The following is a 23055-nucleotide window of genomic DNA, read 5'->3' as shown; positions in this document are numbered from 1 at the left end:
AAACTTGGAATGGACCCACCATTTGACTCAGTTATCCCACTCCTCAGTGTATACCCAAAGGACTTAAAATAAGCATACTACATGGATGCAGCCACATTGATGTTTATGGCAGCTCAATTCACAATAGGTAGATTGTGGAACCAACCAAGATGTCCTTCAATTGATGAATGGATAAAGAAACTGTGGTGTATATACACAATGGAATATTACTTAGCCATAAAGAATAATAAAATTATGGCATATGCTTGTAAATGGATGAAGTTGGAAAATATCACGCTAAGTGAAATAGGCCAAGTCCAAAAAACCAAAGGGCGAATGTTTTCTCTGATAAGTGCATGACAATATATAACGATGGGGGGGCGGTGGCAGGGGGAAGAGAACAATGAAGGAACTTTGGATGGTGTAGAGGAAGATGGGATCGAAGGGGGTGGAGGACAGAAAGTTAGTAGAATGAAACAGACAGCATTACCCTATATGTATATGTATGATTACATGAATGGTGTGAATCTACTTTGTGTACAACCATAGAAATGAAAAGTTGTACCCCATTTGTGTACAGTCAATCAAAATGCAGTCTGTAAGAATAAAAAAGATTTTAATAAAAAAAATCTTTTATTTACTATACATATAAGAGTTGTGATTATTTTGCTGTATTTTCATATTAGATTGATTTTAAGTAGATTTTGTTTTGGGTGCTGGAGATTGAACCTAGGGCCTGGTGCATGCTAGGCAAGCTCCTACCACTGAGTAGTCTCCAGTCTCTAAACACTGTTTTCTGATTAATGAACTTATTTTTCAAGCATGCAATTTTTTAGGTTGTTTAGATTAATTAGTGTTTAATTTATGAAATGTACAGTTGAGACACATTTTGCATATAGCTTCTTGGAAAACATTTATTTACTTGCTACCATAAGATAGTTTTTATTTATGGAAAGGCTTATTTGTATTTTAAAGTAAGTTTACTTAGGAACAAAAGTGGGTCAATTTAAAGAAAGTATTAACACAAATGATTTGTACATATGACAAACCTGCACTTGCGACGATGGCCTCACAGGAATTTGGGGGTTCCCCGCGGTAGTGGGATGGGTAGAATACGGCTACGGAAGCCCGGAAAGCCAGAGGAAGGCCAGTATATCCCTCGTTCCACCAGGAAAGGTCGGCCCCGCCTCCTCTTCACTGCGGCGCAGTGCGCAGGCGCACCGAGACGCCGCAGCTGGGCCGGTGGGACCCACTGCGCAGGCGCGCCCGCGCCCGCGCGTGGTCCCCATGGAGCTTCCGTAGCTCTGCTGGCGCCGCGGGAGCGTCCGGGATGAGCGCGGCCGAGGCCGACCGCTGGGCGTGGCTGCTGGTGCTCTGCTTCGTGTTTGGGTGCAATGTCCTTCGGATCCTCCTTCCGTCCTTGTCCTCCTTCGTAAGTGGCTGCCTGCCCTCCAGGGCCGGTGGCGATGCCACCGCAGGGCCCGTGGCGTGGCGGGGGTCCCAAGCCCGCCGCCCGTGCGGACGCGGCCGCCGCGCCGGGGCTGGCCCGCTGGTGTTTTAGGCATTTCTTGTCCGTTCCGAGCACCTGAAGTTGCAGAGTTTGCTCCGGAGCCGGCTTCGTAGGTTCTGGAGCGGCGGAGGACCCGGGCCGCGCCTGGTCGCGCTCTCACGTGGTGGGAGGCGCGGCGAGCCTGGGGCCGGTGCCCAGTGCCCGGTGCCCGGCGTCCGGCGGCCAGCCTCGCGCGTTCGGTTGGCCCCGTCCCTGGACGTCGAGCGGCCCTCGGCTGCAGGGGCCCGCGCTTCCCGGGGCCTCGCTGCATGGTCGGCGGGGCCAGGTCCCCGAGCCACGGAGCCCGGGTGCAGGGCCTCCCAGCATTTTGGGACGAGCGGGGCCAGGAGGCTGGCGAAGAGAATCCCAGCTCAGGGTGGCGCTCCCGGCCCGAGGGGCAGCAAGCCGTGGGGGCAGCCTCGCCCGCCGCGAGAGCCTTACCCGCGACCAGGTGCACGGCTGCAGCGCGGGGAGTCGTCCACCGTCACTCGGGTGGAGGTCGGAGCCTTGCTTCGCCATCCTTCCACGTCTGCCCTCTGGCCTGTTGGAGCGTGAGTAAGGGATTTGGTGCAGATTGTGGGGCAGGGCACCCTCTCTGCTCACAGCAGAGGCCTGAGACTTCAACTAGAAACCGTTCTTTCTCTCCTGACAAATTGGTGGCGGCGGCATATTTAAAACTAGGCAGGACTTCTTTGTTTTATTCTACCAGGATTGGTTGAGTGTGTTTTGGGCAAAACTCTATTCTAGGGCCTTAACCCCTTGCCCCGAAGTATAGAGGATTTTCCTTTAACCCCTGCTCGCCTTTCAGAATCTTTCCTGATGCTACCTATGGTTAAGAGAATATCCTAGGTGCTCAGCGTTGCCTAACAGACTGTTGAAGAGCCGTCTTTTGCTCTTTGTTATGGCTTAGCTCCCAAAAGCTCACGTGTGAGACGGTGCAGGAAAATGTGGAGGCAGTGATTGGGTCATGAGAGCCTTTACCTAATCAATGCCTTATCCACCGGAAGGGATTAAGTGTGTGGTGTGTCTGGGCGGGTAGGGTGTGACTGGAGGAGGTAGGGCACTGGGGGTGTGCCTTTGGGGTATGTTTTGTCCTGCTGAGCAGAGCTCTTCCTGTTTCCTGACTGCACGTGTAGAGCTGCTTTCTTCTGCCCCGATGTTCTGCCTCACCTCAGGCCCAGAGCAATGGAGTTGGCCATCTGTGGACTGAGACCCAGGAAACTGTGAGCCCCAAATCAACTTTTCCTCATCTAGAATTGTTCTTGTCAGGTCTTTGGTCACACCAGTGAAAAAGCTGACTTTCTTTTTATTGTGAAGTACCCTTAACAGAATTTATCATCATCGTTGTTAGCTGTGCAGTCCAGTGACAGGAGGACCTTCTCATTGTTGTGCAGGCTTCTCTGTCACAGCGTCTTTTATCGCCTTTCGCTGAGACTCTTGCCCATTACAGGGTCCCCCAGTCCCTGACAGTCGCCATCTACTATCTCAGTTTGTCTACTCTGGGAGCCTTATGAAGTGGAACCACACTGTTTTTTTTTTTCCCCTTTTATGTCTTACTTCACTTAGCATACTACCTCATCCATGCTGTAGCATGTCAGGATTGCCTTCCTTTTTAAAGACTGAATAATATTCCATCGTGTGTATGTACCACATTTTGTTTATCCATTTATCATTTTTTTTGGTGCTGGGGATTGAACCCAGGGATGCTCTACCACTGAGCCACATCCCCAGTCCTTTTTATTTTTTATTTTGAGAGAGAGTCTCACTCAGTTGATTAGGGTATTGCTAAGTTGTTGAGCCTTCCAAGTTGCTGAAATTACAAGTGAGTGCCTACTTGTTTATCCTTTTCATCTGTTGATGGATGCTTGGGTTATTTCTACCTTTTTTTTTTTTTAATTGTAGATGGACACAATGCCTTTAATTACTTAATTAATAATTAATTTAATGTGGTACTGAGGATTGAATGTAGTCCCTCACGTGTGTTAGGCAAGCAATCTACCACTGAGCCACAACCCTAGCCCTATTGACTGTTCTCAAAGTGAAGCTACTAGAAATGGATGTACTAATATACGTTTGAGTTCTTGCTTGCCCTTCTTTTGGGCATGTACACAAGTGAAATTGCTGGAGCTGGGTGTGGTGGTGCTCACTTACAATCCCAGCTACGGCCGGGCTGAGGCAGGGAGATTGCAGTTTCCATGTGAGTCTTGGCAACTTATTGAGACCATGTCTCCAGATAAAAAAATCAGAGGACTGAGAGTGTAGCTCAGTGGTAGAGTGCCCCCGATTTCAAACCCCGAAACTATAAGAAAAAAAAAAAAAGGCGGGGGGACTTGCTGGGTGGAATGGGAATGCTGCTCAGTTCCACTGCTACGCTGCGCGCTGCTGGCACGGTGGGCCAGGCCATCTTGAGCTCCCCTGCGGCGCGCCCTCCCAGCACTGGTTAGCTTCTGGTTTAAACCACTTGCTGTCCTGATAGGTGCAGCCTGGCTACCATTGTATTTCCACTTGCGTTTCCCTGGTATCTTCTCGAGCCTCTTTCCGTGTGCCTATGGCAGCCAGTGACATGATGGTTTATATATTTTGGTTTTTGTTTGTGGTTCCTGGTTCATAATATCCATGGCTCTTGTTATTTTGGAATGGCCTCAGAGCAGTAAAGATTAAGAGCCTTTTTAAAATAATTTTGGGGCACTTTCGGCCTCAGAAGCAAACTCCGTCTTTCTCATCCTTCTCCCGTCCTCCTCTCACCGCCTCTTCTCCCTGAGGCAGGCCCTAGGAACAGAACGTCTCTTCCCTGGGGCGGTCGTAGGATCCAGAAGCAGAAGCTTCCCCGCTTTCTGTCTAGAGCTGAGGCGTACTTCTCTCTCAGCTTCTAGCTCTTTCTGCTTACTTACGTTCCTACATGACTGTCCCTTCTTCCGTCATGCCTGTGTAGTGAAATCTCCTTGGTCCCCCAAAGGACAAGGTGTGGGCAGCTTCCGGCCAGCCTGCCAGGTGGAGGCTTACAGGAGCGTGCACAGGAACTGTGTGTTGAGAGGGTGACCACCTCAACGGGGACGGGTTCCCCTGCTCAGGACCTTCCTGACCTCACCTTTTATTCCCTTCGTCTGCTGCTTATCTGCATCCTGTAAAATGCCCTCGTAGACATGAGTTTCCCTGAGTTCTGTGAGCTGGGCTAGCAGATTCTCTTCTCTTTTTTTGCAGTGCTGGAGCTTGAACCCAGGGCCTCTTGCATGCTGGGCAGGTGCTCTCCCATTGAGCTGTACTGCCAGGCCCTGGTCCAGCAAATTAATGGAACCTAAAGCGGGGCTCTTGGGAACTCCAATTTGTAGCTGGTCTGTCAGAAATTACAGAGGCTGGCACTTGTGACCAACGTTTGAGGTGGGGATTGTCCTGTGGGCAGAGCCCTCTACCCGTGGGATTGAGTGCGGTCTCCTGGTAGATCGTGTCAGAGTGGAACTGAATCAGAGGACGCCTAGCTGGTGTCTCCGTGGAACCGATTGCTTGGTTGCTGGTAAGGAGACGTCGCCACCCATTTTGGGGTCACAGTGGCGGTCTGCATTGTGAGCGTGCAGTAGGAGAAACAGTGTTCATCTCTCTCACCTCTGTGTTGTTTTGGAGGCTGGCTGGGCAGGTCTTTTGCCCTTTTAGTCCAGTGGGTTGATTGACTGCATAGGTATAGGAGGGTCATACTAAGGTAGGCGCTGGGAACCGGTGGGCAGAGGCCGGGGTGAGGGTCCTGGCGAGTCATGTGCACTGCGTAGGTGCAGCAGCTCGTCCCTGACGCAGCTTTGCAGAAGGACGGGTGCAGCGCAGGCTGCCTGTGCAGTGTGCAGGGCCTCCCACTATTTCACAGCTTCCGCATCTTCAGTAGTCCTTCGCTTCTTTCCCTGTGCCCTGGGGATAGAGCTCAGGGGCACTGGACCACTGGGCCACACCCCCGCCCAGTAGTGTGTTTTGTTCAGAGACAGGTCTCCCTGAGCTGCTTAGTACCTCTGCGCTGCTGAGGCTGGCTGTGAACTCACGTCCTCCTGCCTCAGCCTCTGAGCTGCTGGGATCGTAGGCCTGCGCCGCCACGCCTGGCTCTCTCTCACTTTTTGCTGGAAAAAGTGGTCATTTCCCTTTCCCACTAGAGGACAAAGGGAGAGGTGGACACTGGGGTCCGCTGAGGCCCTGCTGTGAACCTGGCTGGACACAGCCCGCCTCACAGGCCTGCTGGACTGCTGCTGAGGGTGACGGGAGCAGGCCTGCAGTGTCCTGGGGAGGGCCAGCCGCAGGCCTGGAGCTCTGCAGCGGCCTCAGTCCTTCCCTGGAGGGAGAGCGGCCGTCCTGGGGTGCCCCGTGCGTGCGTGGAGCTCTGCAGGGCTGGGCGGGCGGTGAGTCGCCCTCCCGCCGTGGGTTTTCCGAGGCTCTGGTCCTGGCTGGTGGGACTGTCCTGCTGTCAGGCTGTACCCGCGGTTTATTCAGCGTCGGCCTGGCCGCCTCAGGAGGGCTGCTGCGTTCTTCTTGCCTCTCGTCTACTGGCACAGGCCTTCCGTTTGGGGGCGCTTGCTCGGTGTTTGGGGCAGGTTGCTGGAGGCCAGCATCGCCCACCTGGACCTCCCTGCCTCCGTGTGCCTGCCCTCGCCGTGCTGCGACCCAGCCCCATCTTGAGCAGTTGGTGGGCGCCACCTGGCGGCTGTGTTGCCTCATCCTGTGTTCTTGGCCCACGGGTGCAGGGAAAGGCAGAGGCCTTTGGGTGGCTGCCAGACTAGGTGGGCTACAGTTCCATACAGGCCTCCTCTGCCCAGGGGTCCTTTGGGTCTTGCCAGGGGCACATTTTCCTCAAGCCACAAGTTCACATCCATACTTCAGCGCTGAGTGGCAGTTCTTGACCAATGCCCGTTTCTGTCTCTGACAGAAGACTGACTGCCTGCACCCCTAGTGCTTATGTGGTGTCCTTGCACATGATCGCCCCTCTCCTCTGCCACCTGTACCCAGTGTGGACGGCTGCTTCGTCCTTGCTTGGCCTCTGATGCCATGCTTGGCGGAGTTTCTGTTTTCTGACTTGTGCATCTGTAACCCACCTGTTCAGATTCTGACTCCCTGTCTGGCAGCCCCGTCTTGGGGGTTCTCTGAACCACCTTGCTCGGGTGCCCTGGGTGGGAAGGCCCTCCCCACGGGGCCCTGACATCCTGCTCTGGGCCTCTGCCTCATCACGGATACCCTGCACCCCCACCTCGCTCAGCCGTCTAATCTGGGACTCGGCTCTTCAGGACAGGAGCAGGACGCACGTTCCCTGTCACTCTAGCGGCTGCTCTGATGATGAAATCGATTTTCATTTTATGATCCTAATTGGATGGTTAAGTGCAAATAACACATTTCTACTGTAGCAATCCTAAAAGGAAAAATGTAGGGCTGGGGTTGTGGTTCTGTGGTAGTGCGCTTGCCTACCACACGGAATGCCCTGGGTTCGATCCTCAGCACCACATAGAAATGACCACATAAAAATGTATTGTGTCCACCTATAACATACATATATATATATATACATATATATATATATATATATATATATATATATGGAAAAACGTAGTTTGTATAGTCATTCAAATTCAAGGGCGTTTGGGGGTTTTCTTCTTGCTGTTGGAAAGACTAGGAAAAGGCCACATAGCCTAGCCATGTAGGTCAAGGGCAGCTTGACAGGCATAGCAATATGTTGGTTTGTCCTGTCCAGCCAAACCATGGTCAGTCACCTCAAAAGCAGTGGCGGGGGATTCCCTTAAGAGGCTGTCCCAAACCACCTGGAGACAGGGCTGGGTGGAATTCCAAAGAAAGAAGCTCTAAATGCTGGGGTGATATGTGCAAAGCATTTCCCAGGGGAACTAACTTACAGCACACCACAGTCATCCTTGTGACAGACAGTGAGAAACAATGTTTTTCCTAGGTATGTCCTCCACAGGGGACTGGGTCACTAAGTTTATGTGGGTGTTTGAGGGATTTGCTGAGGGTGGCTGGTCTTTGCATGTTGAGCAACAAGGCTAATCACCCAGTGTTTTCCAGCAACTACCTAAACCATGTCCATATCAGGGAATGTTCAAAGCCACATCGTGGGTTCAAGCCTGCAAGGAAAACAGGTGGCTGGTTGGTCACAGAGTAGAGAGCACACTGTGTTTCTCAGTCAGAACATGGAGGGAAAGGTGGGAAGCAGGGGAACCCTCCTCTGCTCATGTGGAAAGACGCTGATCTCTCCTCTGCCCTGCCAGATGTCCAGAGTGCTGCAGAAGGATGCAGAGCAGGAGTCGCAGATGAGGGCTGAGATCCAGGACATGAAGCAGGAGCTCTCCACAGTCAACATGATGGACGAGTTTGCCAGATACGCCAGGCTGGAAAGGAAGATCAACAAAATGACGGACAAGCTTAAGACTCATGGTACTGTAATGAGTGGCACCTGGAGAGTGTCACAAGAGCTGTTAAGAGGGCTGGGGAGATAGCTCAGTCGGTAGAGTGCTTGTTTTGCAAGCACAAGGCCCTGGGTTCGATCCCCAGCACCGCAAAAAAAAAAAAAAAAAAAAAAAAAAAAGCTGTTAAGAGAGGTTCTTTTTTTAGATTTTTAAAAAGTTGTTGATGGACCTTTATTCATTTATTTATATGTGGTGCTGAGAATTGAACCCAGTGCCTTAAACATGCTAGGCAAGTGCATGAGCCCCACGCGCAGCCCCTGGAGGATTCTTCGTACATGGGTTTGCAGGGCGTAGGCTTTGCTTCTTAGGTGTTCTAAATGTCTATGTTCTCTACAAGAAACCCAGTAGTAAATATTACTTTCTCCTTATTTGCTGGTAAAACTTGGCATTCTAAACAAAAAAACATTTAGGAATCCTTTTAGGTTTTCTTTGGAGCCAACATTTCTTTGTAGGTTTTCATGTTCAAATTCAGCACTTTTCCGAGGGAAACCTAGAAAAAGATCTTGCAGTGTTCTCAGGGCCTCTGTTCCTCTCTCTGGAAAACGCCCACGGAGTTGTGTCTGAGTGAAGGGCAGCCCTGTGCTGAGAGGCCCTGCTGGTCTGCACAGTGGAGAGCAGTCTTCGTGGTACGAAGAGCACATCCTCAGGCTGGGGACAAACTGGACTCCTCTGGAGGGTGAAGTGTGAGTGGACAGGAAGTAGGAAGAGAATCAGTACTGTTGACACGGGGTAGAGGCGTTGTAAAAAGAACCTCTGGATAATTTTAGGTGGATAATTTTAAGGGTTTTCAAAAGTGAAGCTCTCCTGACCTCATAATCTGAGTAGGTGGGATGTTGAGTGACTTTTAAAAAGTTCTGTTTTATATTTCTGGATATATTGTGCTGTCTGTAATCGGAAGTACTCTCAGGCCGAGCATTTCTGGGGGTGAGTGTTTCCTTGGTTTTTTAGGACTTTCATCCTCTTCTCTTTCCTTTCAGTGAAAGCACGGACAGCTCAGCTGGCCAAGATAAAGTGGGTCATAAGTGTCGCTTTCTACATACTGCAAGTAAGTGCGCATCCCCAGGGCCGTTGTGACTGGGGGTGGATGGGCCTCCAGATGCTGTGGCCTGTGGAACCGTGTCCCAGGGTCCTGCCAGCCTGTGACTCTGACACCCGTGAATTTCTAACTACACTGAAAGAAAGCCGTTCTCGGGGCCTGGGTTGTCAGGGACTGGGACTTTGGCAGATGAACGCTGAAGTGACTTTTTGGGAGTTCCCACACGGCCTCTGTTCCAGTATGGTTTTAAAGCCTGTGGGAGTGTTGTAGGAAGTTCACAGGGACCTGTGTTTTCTAAGATCTGCAGTCGTTTTGCATATTCCGTGTTCCCTAGTGATAAAGAGCACTTGATACCCTCCAGACAGGGACCGGTTCTTCTCATTAAACTCGGCTCCGACTTCTTGGCTGCAGGTTCCTGCCACACAGCTTCCCTTGGACCTGCCACCTCTGCTGCTGCTTGTGTGAGGCTGTGGCTGTGCTGCTCTTGAGTGTGACATTATGTATGTCTGCCGAGGTGAAGGGTTCAAACCAGCCTCCCAAAGTCTAAGTCTGGGGTACACTGGGGTGAGATGGTCCTGAGGCACTGTGTCTGAAACAGATCGGTGTCACAGAGGCACAGGGGTCCCCCGGAGCCCCTCTTTTAGTTCTGCTCATTTTAGTGGCATATTCAAGGCTGTGACGGGGACAGTTTTCCACTCACCTCTGGAACGGGCTCGCCTCTGCACTCATGCGCTGACACTGCTCTTGGGGGCATTAGCTCACTTTGCAAGGATCTTGGAGGCGTGGGAATGCTTCTGTCTCACCCGTGTACTCGGCTGTCCCTGAGCGAGGCAGAGACAGGCAGTGGGACCAGAACACCTGCCTCTGCGGGGACTTGGTTGGTTCATCAGCTAACTTCCGTAGTGTGTGTTCAGATTTGTCATGAAATATTAAGATGCCAGTTCATCTAAGGAGGCTCAGCCGCTTGTTGGCAGTGTGTTCTGGGCACATTCACGAGCTTCTCCTCAACCAGGCCTTCCTTCTGGAGGCTGCAGCACTGGAGAGTGGAGGCTGGTGTGTGTTCTGTTGGCTGCAGGGGCTGGGTTGACAGGGCTTGGGGCCGCTGGTCCCCCAGTGTTCCATACTTTGCCGTCTTTTCCCCGTGGTTATTTGTGTGGTGGCAGATTCTGGTGAGGTCTGTCCTTACCAGCAGTGTCTTTTTCCAGGCTGCCTTGATGATCTCGCTCATTTGGAAGTATTACTCTGTCCCTGTGGCTGTTGTGCCGAGTAAATGGATAACGCCACTGGACCGCCTGGTAGCCTTCCCTACCAGAGTAGCAGGTGAGGACTCTGGAAAACACAGGGGAAGACTCTGGATGGGCTTCTGCAGAGGTGGGTGGAGGGAGGCTGAGCGGCCTGGCATCATCGACACCATCTGCTGGCGAGCCGTGGTTTGTCTCAGCGTGTACCAGGCTTGCAGTAGAGAAGCTGAAGTCCAGAGAAGCTGTTTAACTTGTCACTGCAGGTCACTCTGCAGTGTCAAAGAGCACACTTGAATCAGCCGAGGCCCAGCAGGGGGAGTCTGGTGCCCCAGTCACTGAAACACCACCTCTGGTTTCCAAATTCTGTCTTTTCTGTCTGGAGCATGATTGGTCTTTCTGCACACCTGCTGTGTCAGCCCTCCTTTTACCTTGGAAAGACAGCCTCTTTTGGATGTTAAAAGTAGTACATGTCAGTGAAGCATGATGAGAAACACAGGAATCGTCAGAAACCCACATTGGGCATTTTGATACACGCCTGTAATCCCAGCAACTGAGGTTCAGTCGTTGGTTCCGTAAAAACCAACCAAACAAAAACAACCAAAAAAACCCCCATTAGTTATGGATTAATGCCTCTTGTAGTATATTTTTTCCCGGTCTTTTTTTCCATTCATCTGATGTAGTTCAGAACTTCTGGTACATACCGTTCTTCCACTCTGTTCCCTGGAGCTCCGAGTCCAAGATCAAGGTGCTGCAGGACCCATGCTGAGGAGTCCTCGTGTTCTGGTCCATAGGTGGCTCCTTGCCTGTCTTCAGGTGGTGGAGTGAAGGACAGAATGAACTCTCAGGACACTTCCTAACACTCCCAGTGGGGTAGGGTTTCAGCATGTGGATTTGGGGGTATAAACATGTAGAATGTGGCAGTGTATCAATTCACTCTTGACTAGTGAATTTTCTTTACTAAGGAATGTTCTTACAGTTTGTTAATATCATACACAGCAATGCATCTTTCTGGCAGGAGAGGGAACTCAATCCAGTGTCTGTTGTTCACTGTCATTTCTGCTTAGTAAACCATGCAGCCCTGGGGATCTGTGTAGTTGGACAGATTTGGACCTGTGAACTTACTCTTGCTTAGCCCAGCACTGCTCAGAAAGAATTGCAATCGTGTAATTTCCTCTAATTCAGTTGAAGGTGACAAGGTTATTGGCATGCTCTTATGTTCAATTTCTTTATTTTCAGGTGGTGTTGGAATTACCTGTTGGATTTTAGTCTGTAACAAAGTTGTGGCAATTGTACTTCACCCCTTCAGCTGAAAAGGAGGATGAATACTGCTATGGGACCTTTCGTGTCCTGGGGATTAAACCCAGGGCTCTCTACCACTGAGCTGCAGCTCCAGCCCTTTGTGTTTTTAATTTTGAGACAGGATCTTGCTAAGTTGCCCAGGCTGACCTCAAACTTGCCATCCTTCTGCCTCCACCTCCCAAGTTGCTGGGATTATAGGTGTGCCCCACCATACCTGGCCCAGCTATATGACTTCTGAAAATGATTTTCTTATTAGGTTAAAAGTCTGATTGCCACTTAAAAAGAAAAAACAAAAAACAAAACAAAACAAAAACACCCCCAAAACAAAACAAAAACCCCACCAGCAACCCAAAGTAGATATGGTAGTTTTTTGTTGAGTATGTTCTTGGGCTTTGTTTAGATTCCCGTAAGAATCTCAGTGTTCTCCAGTTGGAGACGTGCATCAACCACCTAAGACCAGGTTTGAAACACTGACTTGCTCTCCTGACACACTGTCCTGTTGCTAACTGGAAAGTCACAATTTTCTAACAACTTAATCCAGTTCAGAAAGTGGCTTAATTTTATTATCACTACTAGACCTTGAACATTTGTTTCTTGTCTCATGTAGTACAACTGAAAGGATAACACTAATTGACATTTCTTGTTCTTTTTGTGTGTCTAAATGTCATTTGTTGGATGAACATTTGTATAGTGTGTATTATCTACTTATTTGGAGCTGTTAGTTTTTCATTACAGTGTTTTATAAGTATATTGATGAGACCATAATGCATTGTTTTGTGATTAAATTGTTTTGTATTTAAAGTATTTCAAATTAAGTATGTTTTATAAGCATTTAATATTTATGCTCAGTAGAATGGAACAAAGTCAAAAAAAACAAAGTAGGGAGTCTGATTAAATCAATCTGAGCTGATACTTGTTTGACCTCTCAAGTATAATTCTGCTGATCTGTTTTTTTGATGCACTTTTTCTAATTATAATATTCGCAAGTGCTGGTGTGACTTGTGTCGCCGCTTACTTGCTGTGAACAGTCCGTGACCCACAGGTGGCAAGAGGCTGGGCTGCTAGCTGTGTGCCCACAGCACAGTGCAGCGGAGCCCCGTCACTTGCTTTCAGAAGGCCACGTGGATTCTTGTTTTCCTCACATCTAGCAGCAGCTCCTCACTGTCCAGCTGATCGCACTGCGCAAAGACAAGTGCTTTGGTCCTTCAGTTCATTGTCATTGAGGCCCACCAGGGCGGGTTTGAAGTCCCACTAACGTGAACTCACGAGACGCTGCAGACGTCCCAGCACCCACCTATTTATGACGTGTGCAGACCAGGAAGCTCGGCAGTGTTCACGGCAGATCGTGTCAGGAGGACTGACAGCAGCACTGGCGTCTCGCTCCACGACGCATGCGAAGCCTGCAGGAGGAGGAGCACGGAGGGGCACAAGGAGGCGCTGTCTGCCTCCCTGTCCCAGTGAGCCACAGCCCTAAAGATGGGTCATATGGGAATCAGTTGGGCAGCCAGGACAGCATCCCAGGGGCCTCCGCAGATCGCTAATCAGTGTCAGGTCCCCTGACATGACCTTGTCTTCCAGTTGGTACCACAGGAATCGTGACAAGTCTTGCTGAGGCTGGAGGAAGGACTGAGCGCTCAGAGCTCTTGACCCCTCCCGTGCACACGACTGGTTTGTAAAGATTAATAGGGAAACAGAAATGGCCTTTATGTTGCTCATCATTGTTTTGTTTTTCAAAAATTGTATTTGTTTTTAAGTTGATAATAAACAGGGTGTTGAATTAAAAAGATAACAGAAAGGGATACCATCTTGTGACCCAGTTTCTCAGAGTTCTCATGTTACCAGTTTCTTATGATTTTTCCAAGATAGCCCATGTGTTTATGAATACTGATGTATGTGCTCATAAAATAACTATTTTTAAGTTATGAAAGTAAAACCTGAAAAGAAAGCAATTCTTATTGTATTTTATTTTTTTAAATCTAACTGGGACAGTATAGAAAACTAGTGAGAAGCACAGCCTCTGATTCCACAGGACGAGGATTGCTGGACTTTGCTTTTCCTATGTGTGGTGTGCATGTTATTTATGGATAACAGGGGTTTTATTTTGTTCAGAATATTTTGAACAAAATATTTATTAAATTCACATATTTTAAAATAGCTTCACATAAAAACAAACATCTCTTTAATTTAAAACATACCTCAGACTCTCTTATTATCAGTTTTGTCATAAACGTGTGTCTTACCCAGCTGGGAGACCTCTGCAGGCACAAATCCACAGTCACTTCCGAGTGAGCCCCTGCACCCTGACCACCGCGAGGCACTGAGCTGCTGGAACTGCATTTCCCTTCCCTGGGCTGCTGGGAGCCCACTCCCCTGAGCCTGGCCTTTGAGACTCCTTGGAGCTTCTGACCACCTGAGACAGTGACTTTTCCCCCTCCTCTGACATCTGAGTGTGCCACGACTCCTCAGCCATCTTGTGTGGCAATGACGTCTGCCATTGTGCACTTCGGTTGCTTGTTTCCGCTCCTGTTCTTTTGTAATAAAAGGCTTACTTTCTAGCGATGCCCTCAGGGCCCTCAGGGCCAGAGACAGTTACTTAGACTGTGTTGACCTTTCCAGCAAGTCCTGGGTCAGGAGTATTTAACAGAAAGAAGAAAAAAAAAATGCAGTGATTTTCTACCATAAAACATATAAAATTTTTTTTTAGTCATCGGTGGACCTTTATTCTATCTCTACGTGGTGCTGAGAATCAAACCCGGGCCTCACACGTGCTGGGCAAGCCTCCACCACTGCACTCGACCCAGCCCTGTCAGGCCTGTAAAAGTGCGTTCCCTTCTTAGCTGAGGTGATGTCCCCTCGGGGCGGCTCCCAGGCCAGGCTGCTCATGTGCCTCTGGGTGTGTGGGTGTTTGTGGGGCAGCTTTTCTGCTTGCACATTTGGGGTCCAGCACATCCTCTCGACCTTGAGAGTGCTGACTTCTCTAGGGAGCTCAGTTGCAAATGGTATCGTGCAAAATTTTTGACAATACGGTGGTTAAGGACCTTGGGCTCTAAGAGGTGGAATAATCATTGTTCCTTCATGTTCACTAAATTTTCTTCCTGATCTTTTTTTTTTCTTGGTTCTGGGGATTGAACCCAGGGGTGCTCTGCCACTTGAGTCACTTCCCCAGTCCCCTGCTTGCAGCCTTTGGCCGTTAGAGACATTAGAGACAGACATTCTCGGCCAGCTCTTGTGGTAGCGGGCACTGGGCTAGACTTCAGGGCATGTTCCAGGCCTCGAATCGCTGGCTCAGGCGGTGGGCCTGTTTGATTCTAAGTACTGCCAAAATGCTCTAACGCGGGTGAGCCAATGTGTGCCCTCCTGTCAGTGTGCAGAAACCTTCACTTGGTCCACACTGACGCCCAGCCCTGATCCGGGCCTCCTCTTTGGCTTTTGTTGAGAGGGTAGTACCATGGTTTCATTGTATTTGCTGACTGCTAACAAGTCACCGTGTCTGATCCTGTTCTTGAAATGCCTGATCCTGCTCGCCCGTTTCTTAGACTGACCTTTCGTACCGATTTAATTCCTTTATATTCTGAATCCTAAGGTTTATTCACGAGGTGTAAAGCAAGTCTTTTCTGCACATTTGGGGCTTTTCTCTTTGTTTGTAGATCATTTGTTGAACAGATATCATTCATAATCTACCCTTTTCCTTTGTGATTTACTTTTGTGTCTTAGGAGTCTTGACCTAACCAAAGATCATAAAGATTTTCCTGTGTCTTGTAAAATTAGTACTATTATACTTTTTAAAAATATATGGACCTAATTTTACTCATTTATTTATGTATATGTGGTGCTGAGGATCGAACCCAGGAGGTCACACATGCCGGGCAGGCCCTCTGCCACTGAGCCACAGCCCAGCCCTATTCCACTTTCCATAGTTAAGTCCAAAGCAAACTTCATTTTAAAATAATTTCAGGTTTACAAAAATAGCACAAATAACTCCTGCATAGCCTTCACTTAGTTTTCACAAACGTTTTAACACCTTAACATAAAACCGCTATTCAATCAGAAGATAAAATAGAACTAACCGCTAGGTCTTACTGAGACTGTGTGCATTGCCCCACAAATCTTTTTTGTGGTCCAGGATCCAGTCCAGGTCCCCACGCTGCACTTGCTGGTTATGTCTCCTGAATCTCTTCCAACCTGGGATAGGTTTTCAGTCTTTTTTCCAGAAAGATTTTGACACTTTCAAAGACTGCTGGCTAGTTATTCTGTAGGAAAACCTCAATTTGAGGTGGTTTGAGATACATTTACAATTGAATTCAAGTAAGGCATTTTGACAAAAATACCACCTTCCTGGTGCAGCATGCTGCTGTGTCTCCTAGTGGTCGTGGTGTTAGCTTTGGTCACTTGGTTAATGATGGGGCCTGCTGAAACAACATGGGAACCCACTTGAAAAGCTCCCGATGTCTGGAACAACTGGAGAACAAAATAAGTAATTATATTAAAAGGATTATAATTTGTAGAATAGAATAAGTACCCACAAGTCCATGTTAGTATAAATAAATGAGAAAAAGGGGATTCCCCCGCCACTAATAATGAATGTAGGAGGAATGGTGGGTGCGTTGGCAAGCCCCACAGCACTGTTGTGGGCATCTTCAAGGTGTGCTAAGATTTGTGGGCAGGAATGTAAGAGCAAGATATTCACATCGTTTCATGACCTCTCCATAAAGTGCTTATTGCAAAGGGAGAAAAGAGGAAGCTGGGCAGATAGAGTGGAGCCTTTTTCTTGTGCCAGGGATGGACCTGGGGACACTTAACCACTGAGCCACATCCTCAGCCCCTTTTTTGTGTGTTTTATTTTGAGACAGGGTCTTGTTTAGTTGCTGAGGCTGACTTTGAACTCAAAATTCTCCTGCCTCAGTCTCCCAGGTCTCTGGGATTACAGGTGTGTGCCATTACACCTGGCTTGAGTTGAGCCTTTGATCCACCTGGAACTGATTTTTGCATGTGGCCAAGCTAGGGATCCATTTCTTCCCATGTCTCCTCACCCCACCACACAGATGCCTACTTGGCAGGCACCAGAACTCTAGGATTTCTTTCTTTCTTTCTTTTTTAATATATTTAGTTGTAGATGGACACAATACCTTTATTTTGTTTATTTATTTTATTTATTTCCTTTTTTAGTGGTGCTAGGGATTGAACCCATGGCCTTGTGCATTCGAGGCAAGCACTCTACCAACGGAACTACACCCCAGCCCGGTTTAGTTTTTTTATGTGGTGCTGGGGATGGAACCCAGGGCCTCAGGCATGCTAGGCAAGCACTACCACTGAGCCCCAGCCCCAGCCCCCTAGGATTTCTTACGGCCTGGGGTAGGGTAGATTCCTCCAGAGAGGACTTGCACTTCTGCTGCCCTAGGGTCCTGCCAGCCTGGACCTCCTCTTTCAGTTTTAGGTGGTGTAGAGCCCTGGGGCCATCCAGCTGCAAGCTGTCTGAGAAGATAAGGGCTGACTGGCCTTTATATGTACAAGGTGGTGTCCTGAGGCTGAGGACCTGGGTGGGGGGGGATGCCAGGACTGGGTGGGAAAGGGACCCCCGGCTGCCCAGGTTAGCCCTGTGTCTTCCTGATGCTCAGTTGTCTGGATGCGGCCAACGCTGGCTGCAGAGCCTCACTCCCCTCCCTGCCTGGCTGCCCTCACTGTTTCCCAGCTGGTCAGCTGACCGAAAGCATGTTCTGTGGCGTTGATGCTGCATCTTTAGCCTCTTTTTTCCCCCTTTTTCTGACTTTTTTCTGTCTTTCTTTTTTACAGCAGAAGTGTCCGAGTACCTTCTCTGTCAGAAGGTAGCTATGCATCCTCAGGTGATGAATCTGTTTTTATTTTAAAAATCATTTTTACTTGATTGTAAAGTTTCATTCATGATGGAAAACATATAAAAGAAAGTCAAACTAGAAAACACTGAAAATAAGTTCAAAAGTCCGCCAGGACTTTATTCTCAGAGATAAAAAGTAGCATTCTAATCTTTCCTTATACCTTTCCCTATGCACAGTGACTACAGGGCAGCAGCCAGGACCCACGGAATACTAAAGCTGCGTAATAAATAAACCAGTCTTCAAAAATAATTTAGAAAAAAGATGTAGATTTGTATTTAAAATGTCACCACTGAATAATACACAATGGATTTTAAAAATTAGATTAGCAATAAAGCAGCAGCCTAATTACCTAGTCGATCTAAGCACTAACATACACAACCTGGCACGTCGGGCGTGGTCCGATTAAAGGCGCATGGGCAGCAGCATCTGAAGCCAGCATGTATTAGGGTATGATAATGCTTAAATAATCACTTTTCTTTTTCCTTCTGTAGGTGACGATGACTTAATGGAATTGACCACAGTCAGGTTAGAATCTCCAAAAGCGTTGCTGGCGGAGGCCTGACTGGGAGGCCCGTGGGGTGTGGCCTTGCTTTTCAGAGTCTCCTCGGCTCTGTCCGCAGCAGCCGGGTTGCGCTGGTCACTTTTTAAGACACAGCCGGACCCGAAGAGTTCGTCCATGAGGCTGCTCTTCTTCTCTCGGAAGCTCGCGTCCTTGGCCTTCGTCCTGGAAGACTTGCCGAAGGAGGGCTCGTACCTGCTCCCGGGCTGTCCGGGCCTCGGGCCTTCCGAGCTGCCGCGGCGCCTGCCGGAGCTGGGGCCGCCCCGCGCGCTGCCCGGGTCGGCGTGCCCGCCCGCGGCCGGCAGCCCCTGGTGCAGGTTTTCGGTGGCCTCGGTGAAGGAGTAGAGCTTGCGCGGCCGGCCGGCGGGCCTGGCGGGGGCGGCGGGGCCCTTCTCGGGCGGCGCCTGGGCTCCGGGCGGCTGCCCGCTGCAGGTGACCCTTTCCTTCCCCGGGTCGCCCGGGGCGCCCGCCTGGCCGCCCTCTCTCTCGGGATGAGTCACTTGAACTCCTTTCGTGGGTAGTTCTTGCTCTTGCAGGATGGTTTTCCTTTCTTGCTCTTCCTTTTGCTCCGCCTCTCTTCTGGTGTTCTCCAGAGGCGCCTGCACCTCCCGATGTTCCTCGTCCTTCGATGACTCTACGGGAAAGCAGACAACGCAGCGCCCTTTAACATCCCTGGGTTTGTCTCAAGGTGGCTTCCTGACGGGCACCTTGGAACGGCAGCAAGGGTAAGAACAGAAAGGGCTGCCTTCAACGACCAGCTTGACAGCTACGCTTCCTAGGAGGTCCCAAATCCCTGGGAATCGTGCAGCCAGTCAAAATGACTTCATGCACAGAATTTGCTGACAAGGTACTGGTGGGCATTTGACAATACTAGCTGGGCGTTGAGCCCATTAAAACAAGAAGGTTTTTCATGTGTCCAATTGACGTGTCATTTCCAGGTGGCGGGTGCCTGGTAGAGCCTTACTGGAGGGCAGCTTGGCAGGAGCCAGCAACATTTCAAGTGCACAGACTCACAGGCCTGACCACCTCACTGCCAGGACCAGCAACCTGGTTTAGAGACTGGACAGGGTACCTGTCTTGTCAAAGGAGTGCTGTTAAATCAAGCTGGTCGTGTGCAGTCTGCGGAGCTCTAGGTTGTCATGAAGAATGAGGTGCTAACACGAACACCACCAGGTAAGCGCAGCAGGCAGGGTGTTTGTTTTTTCTCCCTTGGGTGCTGGCGTTGAACCCAGGGCCTTGTGCATACTGAGCACCTGCTCTGCCGCTTGCCCGGGGCTGGGTCGTCACATTTGTTCACTGCTCCCCTCCCCGTGGCTTGAACCCTGTGTCGGGCCCAAAAAGAACCTGTCAAATGAATGAATAAACTTTCTAGGATAATAGGAATTACACACATAGATTAAAAAAATGGATGGAAGACGTAAATGGACCAGTGACCTCAGTGAAAGCCAGCTGGTGACGGGCATCTGCCACACTGCAGACAGGGGCTGACAGGTGAGTTCTGCCACACTGTGTAATTTAAGCCTTCTCTGGCCTCACAACCAAGGGGGTCCGCGGGGGTCTCTGCTGAGGGCAGGCGTGTTCAGCAAGGGCTCCTCTCTGCCTGAGGGAGCACGTGTGAACACAGCCCCTAGCCAACGGGAAAGGGCTCACTGTGCTTTCCTCAGGAATCATTCTTCCCAGCCTTGCCGAATGTCACCCGGATGGCGTGTTGGCTGTAATGTGAAGCAAAAACAAGGGGGTAGTGTCTCCAAAACTCAAAAGGAAAAGGACCTCCAGCCTGGTGTCTTCTACCTAGGCGACCATCCATCGAGTGCCCTGGTGGAGCAGGGACACTTCCTGAGGAAGGCACAGGTTCACCCTACACCACCCCTTCTCAAGAAGCGAGTGGGGCTGCGCTTGGCGCTTAACACCTCAAAGAAGAGGACATGGTTTGGGAAACAGAAGACCTGGTGGAGAAGGTGGTGACAGAAACCTGCTGGACACCATGGAGACCCCAGCGTGCACCAGAGGCAGAGAGGACCCCTGCTCCGCTGTGCGCCCGGGCCTTGGCCTGCCTCGCCCATGGCTGACGAGTGCTGCCCTGCCATGTCCCTGCAGCCTGCGGCCTCTCCTTGCACCCACAGAAGCGTCCTGCTTTGCTTCCTCCTGAAAGCTGGAGGTGGCTTCGGTGACCTGCGCGGCCTTCCCTCTGCCCTTACCAGCCCACTGTTTCGCCTCGCCTGCCCTGGCAGAGGCTGTTCACTGATGGCTTTTCTATCTGCAAGGACCCTTCTTACCCTCTCCTGCTGACTGAGCCCCCGTGCATTCAGGGGATCTGAGGCTGGTGTCCCTGCTTGGCTTATCGATTCCTGAAGTCTTTTAACATGGCAATATCTCCCTCTAATCAGCGGGTCGGGACGCAGTGATTCAGAGCTGAACACGCTGTCTGGAAGGACCATACTGTCATGGATTGAGTTTGTGTCCCCTTCTCTGCTGAGTCCTGTTGCAGCCCGACCGCTGGTGGGACTGGACTTGACATGGAGCTCCCGCCCTCCCAGGCCAGGTCCTGGGGTGTGAGGCAGTGCCTCTAGGAGGCAAGTACCCAGCTGCTGAGTGACAGCCCCGCCTGAGGCGGCCTTCTAAGGAAGCGGTGACTTCAGGTGAAGTACTAAGGGTGAGGCAGGAGGAGTAACCTAAGGGTCCTTCCTCACCGCAGGAGGGGCGTGCCCTCTCCTGCCCACCTAAACTGCGCAGAGGCCGCGCATGCAGACGCGGTGGGAAGTGACCTCTGCAGGCCAGGCACCAAGTGGCCAGAACCTTCGGCTTGGACTTCTAGCCTTGAGGACTGTGGTTCAAGCATCTCTGGTTCAAGCCACCGGTCTGTGGCTTCCTGCGGCAGCCCAAGGGGATGAACAGACACATCCAGCGCAGGGGTCTGGGGGTCGGGGGAATGACGGGCGGGAGCCGGGACGGGGAGGAGACAGGCTGTGAAGGGCCGGGTGCTGGAGGAGCGCCAGCGCTCTCTTCCTTTCCTCTGTTTTGGTGCGGTGCCTTGAACCCAGGGCCTGTTGGCAGACGCTGTCCCACCAGGCCGTGTGCTCCTGCCCCTCTGTGCTGAGCCAGCGTCCTGAGTACAGGCGCTCTTACCGCACGCGCCTCTGCACGCGTGTATGATTCACAAGGTAAAAGCAAATAAGAAAGGAGACTTTTATTTTCGGTGCTCGGGGCCTCAGGTATACTAGGCAAGCAAGTACTCTACCACTGAGCTAGACCCCAGCCCTAAGCAGGACTTGTTAAAGTTGTTAAAGTTACCTTCATTTTTCCTCTTAGAATCCTCTTGTTTTGGTAGTTTATTGATACAGTGAATGATTTCATGGTTTATTTCAGTTGATTTTTCTTTATGACTGATGTTTCCTGTTGCCGCTTTACCCTATAATTTAGAAAAGCAACCAAAAAAATATTTTTTGGGGGGAGTCTACATAATTGCAGGTGTGTTTTATTCTAATGATATAAGTTCTTTTGTATAGAACAAGGGACTGTTTTGTGGCTTCCTATATTTTTGTTAAGACACATTTAATTAAAACACTGTAAAAGTAGCAGGATGTAAAATTTACACCCATAAATCAATTGTATTCCTGTACACCAATGATGAATCAGCTGAAAGAGAAGTTAGGAAACTACCCCATTCACGATAGCCTCAAAAAAATAGGATACTTGGAAATCAATCTAACAAAAGAGGTGAAAGGTCTCTGCAATGAAAACTACAGGACACTAAAGAAAAGTCGAAGAAGATCTTAGAAGATGGAAAGACCTCCCATATTCTTGGATAGGTAGGATTGGTATAGTCAAAATGGCCATACTACCAAAAGCTATACAGATTTAATGCAACTCCTACTAAAATTCCAATGACGTTCTTCACAGAAATAGAAAGGTAGTCACAAAATTAATTTGGAAAAATAAGAGGCCCAGAATAGCCAAAGTGATCCTTAGTGAGAAAAATGAGGCAGGAGGCATCACACTATCTCTCCCCCTGCACAAAACTCATCAAGGACCCAGGCTTTAGACCAGAGACCCTGCACCTACTAGAAGAAAATATAGTCCCAACTCTCCATCAGGTTGGCTTAGGAACCAACTTCCTCAGCAAGACTCCAAAAGTGCAGGAAGTAAAAATCAAGAAACAATAAGTGGGATGTATCAAACTAAAAAGCTACACTGCAAAGGAAAGAATCAAGTGTGTAAACACTTGAACGGGAGAGTCTTTGCCACCTGCACCTCAGATAGAGCATTAATTTCCATGATGTATAAAGAACTCAACACCAAAAAACCAAAATCCATTTAATAAAGAACTGAACCTTCACAGAAGAGATATGGTCAACCGATTTATGAAAAAATGTTCAACATCTGTAGCAATTAGTGAAATGCAAATTAAAACTACACTGAGATTCTATTTCACTCCATTCAGAATGGCAATAATCAAGAATATAAGTAACAATAAATGTTGGTGAGGATGTGGAGAAAAGGTACACTCATACATTGCTGGTGGGACTGCAAATTGGTGCAACCAATATGGAAAGCAGTATGGAGATTCCTCAGAAAATTGAAATGGAACCACTTGACCTAGTTTACCACTCTTAGGTATATATCTAGGAGTTAAAATCAGCACACTACAGTGACACAACCACATCAATGTTTATAGCAGCTCAATGCACAATAGCTAAGCTATGGAACCAACCTAGATGCCCTTCAACAGATGAATGGATAAAGAAAATGTGGCATACACACACACACACACACACACACACACACACAAAATGGAATATTACTCAGCCATCGAAAGGAATAACTTTATGACTTTTGCTGGTAAATGGATGAATCTGGAGACTATCATGCTAAGTGAAATAAGCCAATTACCCCAAAAAAAAAAAAAAAAAGGTGGAATGTTCTCTCTGATATGTGGATACTAACACAGAATAAGTGAGTGTGGGGAGAATAGATGTTCATTAGATTAGACAAAGGGGAGTGAAGGGAAGGGAGAGGGATGAGAATAGGAAAGACAGTGGAATGAATGGGACATCACTTGCCTATGCTCATGTATGAAAACACAACTGGTATAACTCCACA

General features: G+C 49.3%; 2 protein-coding genes across 13 annotated transcripts in view; one reads left to right on the top strand and one right to left on the bottom strand.

Moving 5' to 3' along the window:
* The window catches only part of LCA5L (lebercilin LCA5 like), a 99231-nt gene that overhangs the window by 25547 nt on the left and 50629 nt on the right, over positions 1–23055 (bottom strand). For 4 of the 11 annotated variants that reach the window (XM_079155841.1, XM_079155834.1, XM_079155838.1 and 1 more), the window contains exons 8-9: positions 21247–21364; positions 17383–18589 (exon numbers count right to left, since the gene is read on the bottom strand). The exons of 1 other annotated variant lie outside the window; for it this stretch is intronic. In XM_079155841.1, the coding sequence (XP_079011967.1) occupies positions 17856–18589; positions 21247–21364 (852 nt within the window). In that variant the 3' untranslated portion in view covers positions 17383–17855. Of the gene's footprint in view, positions 1–17377; positions 18590–21246; positions 21365–23055 lie in introns of those variants that run through there. 6 more of the 11 variants (XM_079155840.1, XM_079155839.1, XM_079155844.1 and 3 more) reach the window with 5 other exon arrangements.
* GET1 (guided entry of tail-anchored proteins factor 1) lies at positions 1227–11879 on the top strand. 2 transcript variants are annotated; one of them, XM_079155881.1, is made up of 5 exons: positions 1227–1411; positions 7771–7936; positions 8946–9013; positions 10210–10324; positions 11482–11879. In XM_079155881.1, exons 1-5 carry the CDS (start codon positions 1310–1312, stop codon positions 11553–11555), a joined length of 525 nt encoding a protein of 174 aa, XP_079012007.1. In that variant the 5' UTR covers positions 1227–1309; the 3' UTR covers positions 11556–11879. The 2 variants fall into 2 exon arrangements, with proteins under 2 accessions (XP_079012007.1, XP_079012008.1); XM_079155882.1 differs by lacking the exon at positions 1227–1411 and adding an exon at positions 2054–2079.

The sequence above is a fragment of the Sciurus vulgaris genome (assembly GCF_902686455.1).
Source record: "Sciurus vulgaris genome assembly, chromosome: 10".
In the NCBI taxonomy this organism is placed as follows: domain Eukaryota; kingdom Metazoa; phylum Chordata; class Mammalia; order Rodentia; family Sciuridae; genus Sciurus; species Sciurus vulgaris.
The sequence above is the reverse complement of the archived record's forward strand: the minus strand, read 5'-3'. Positions and strand labels throughout refer to the sequence as shown.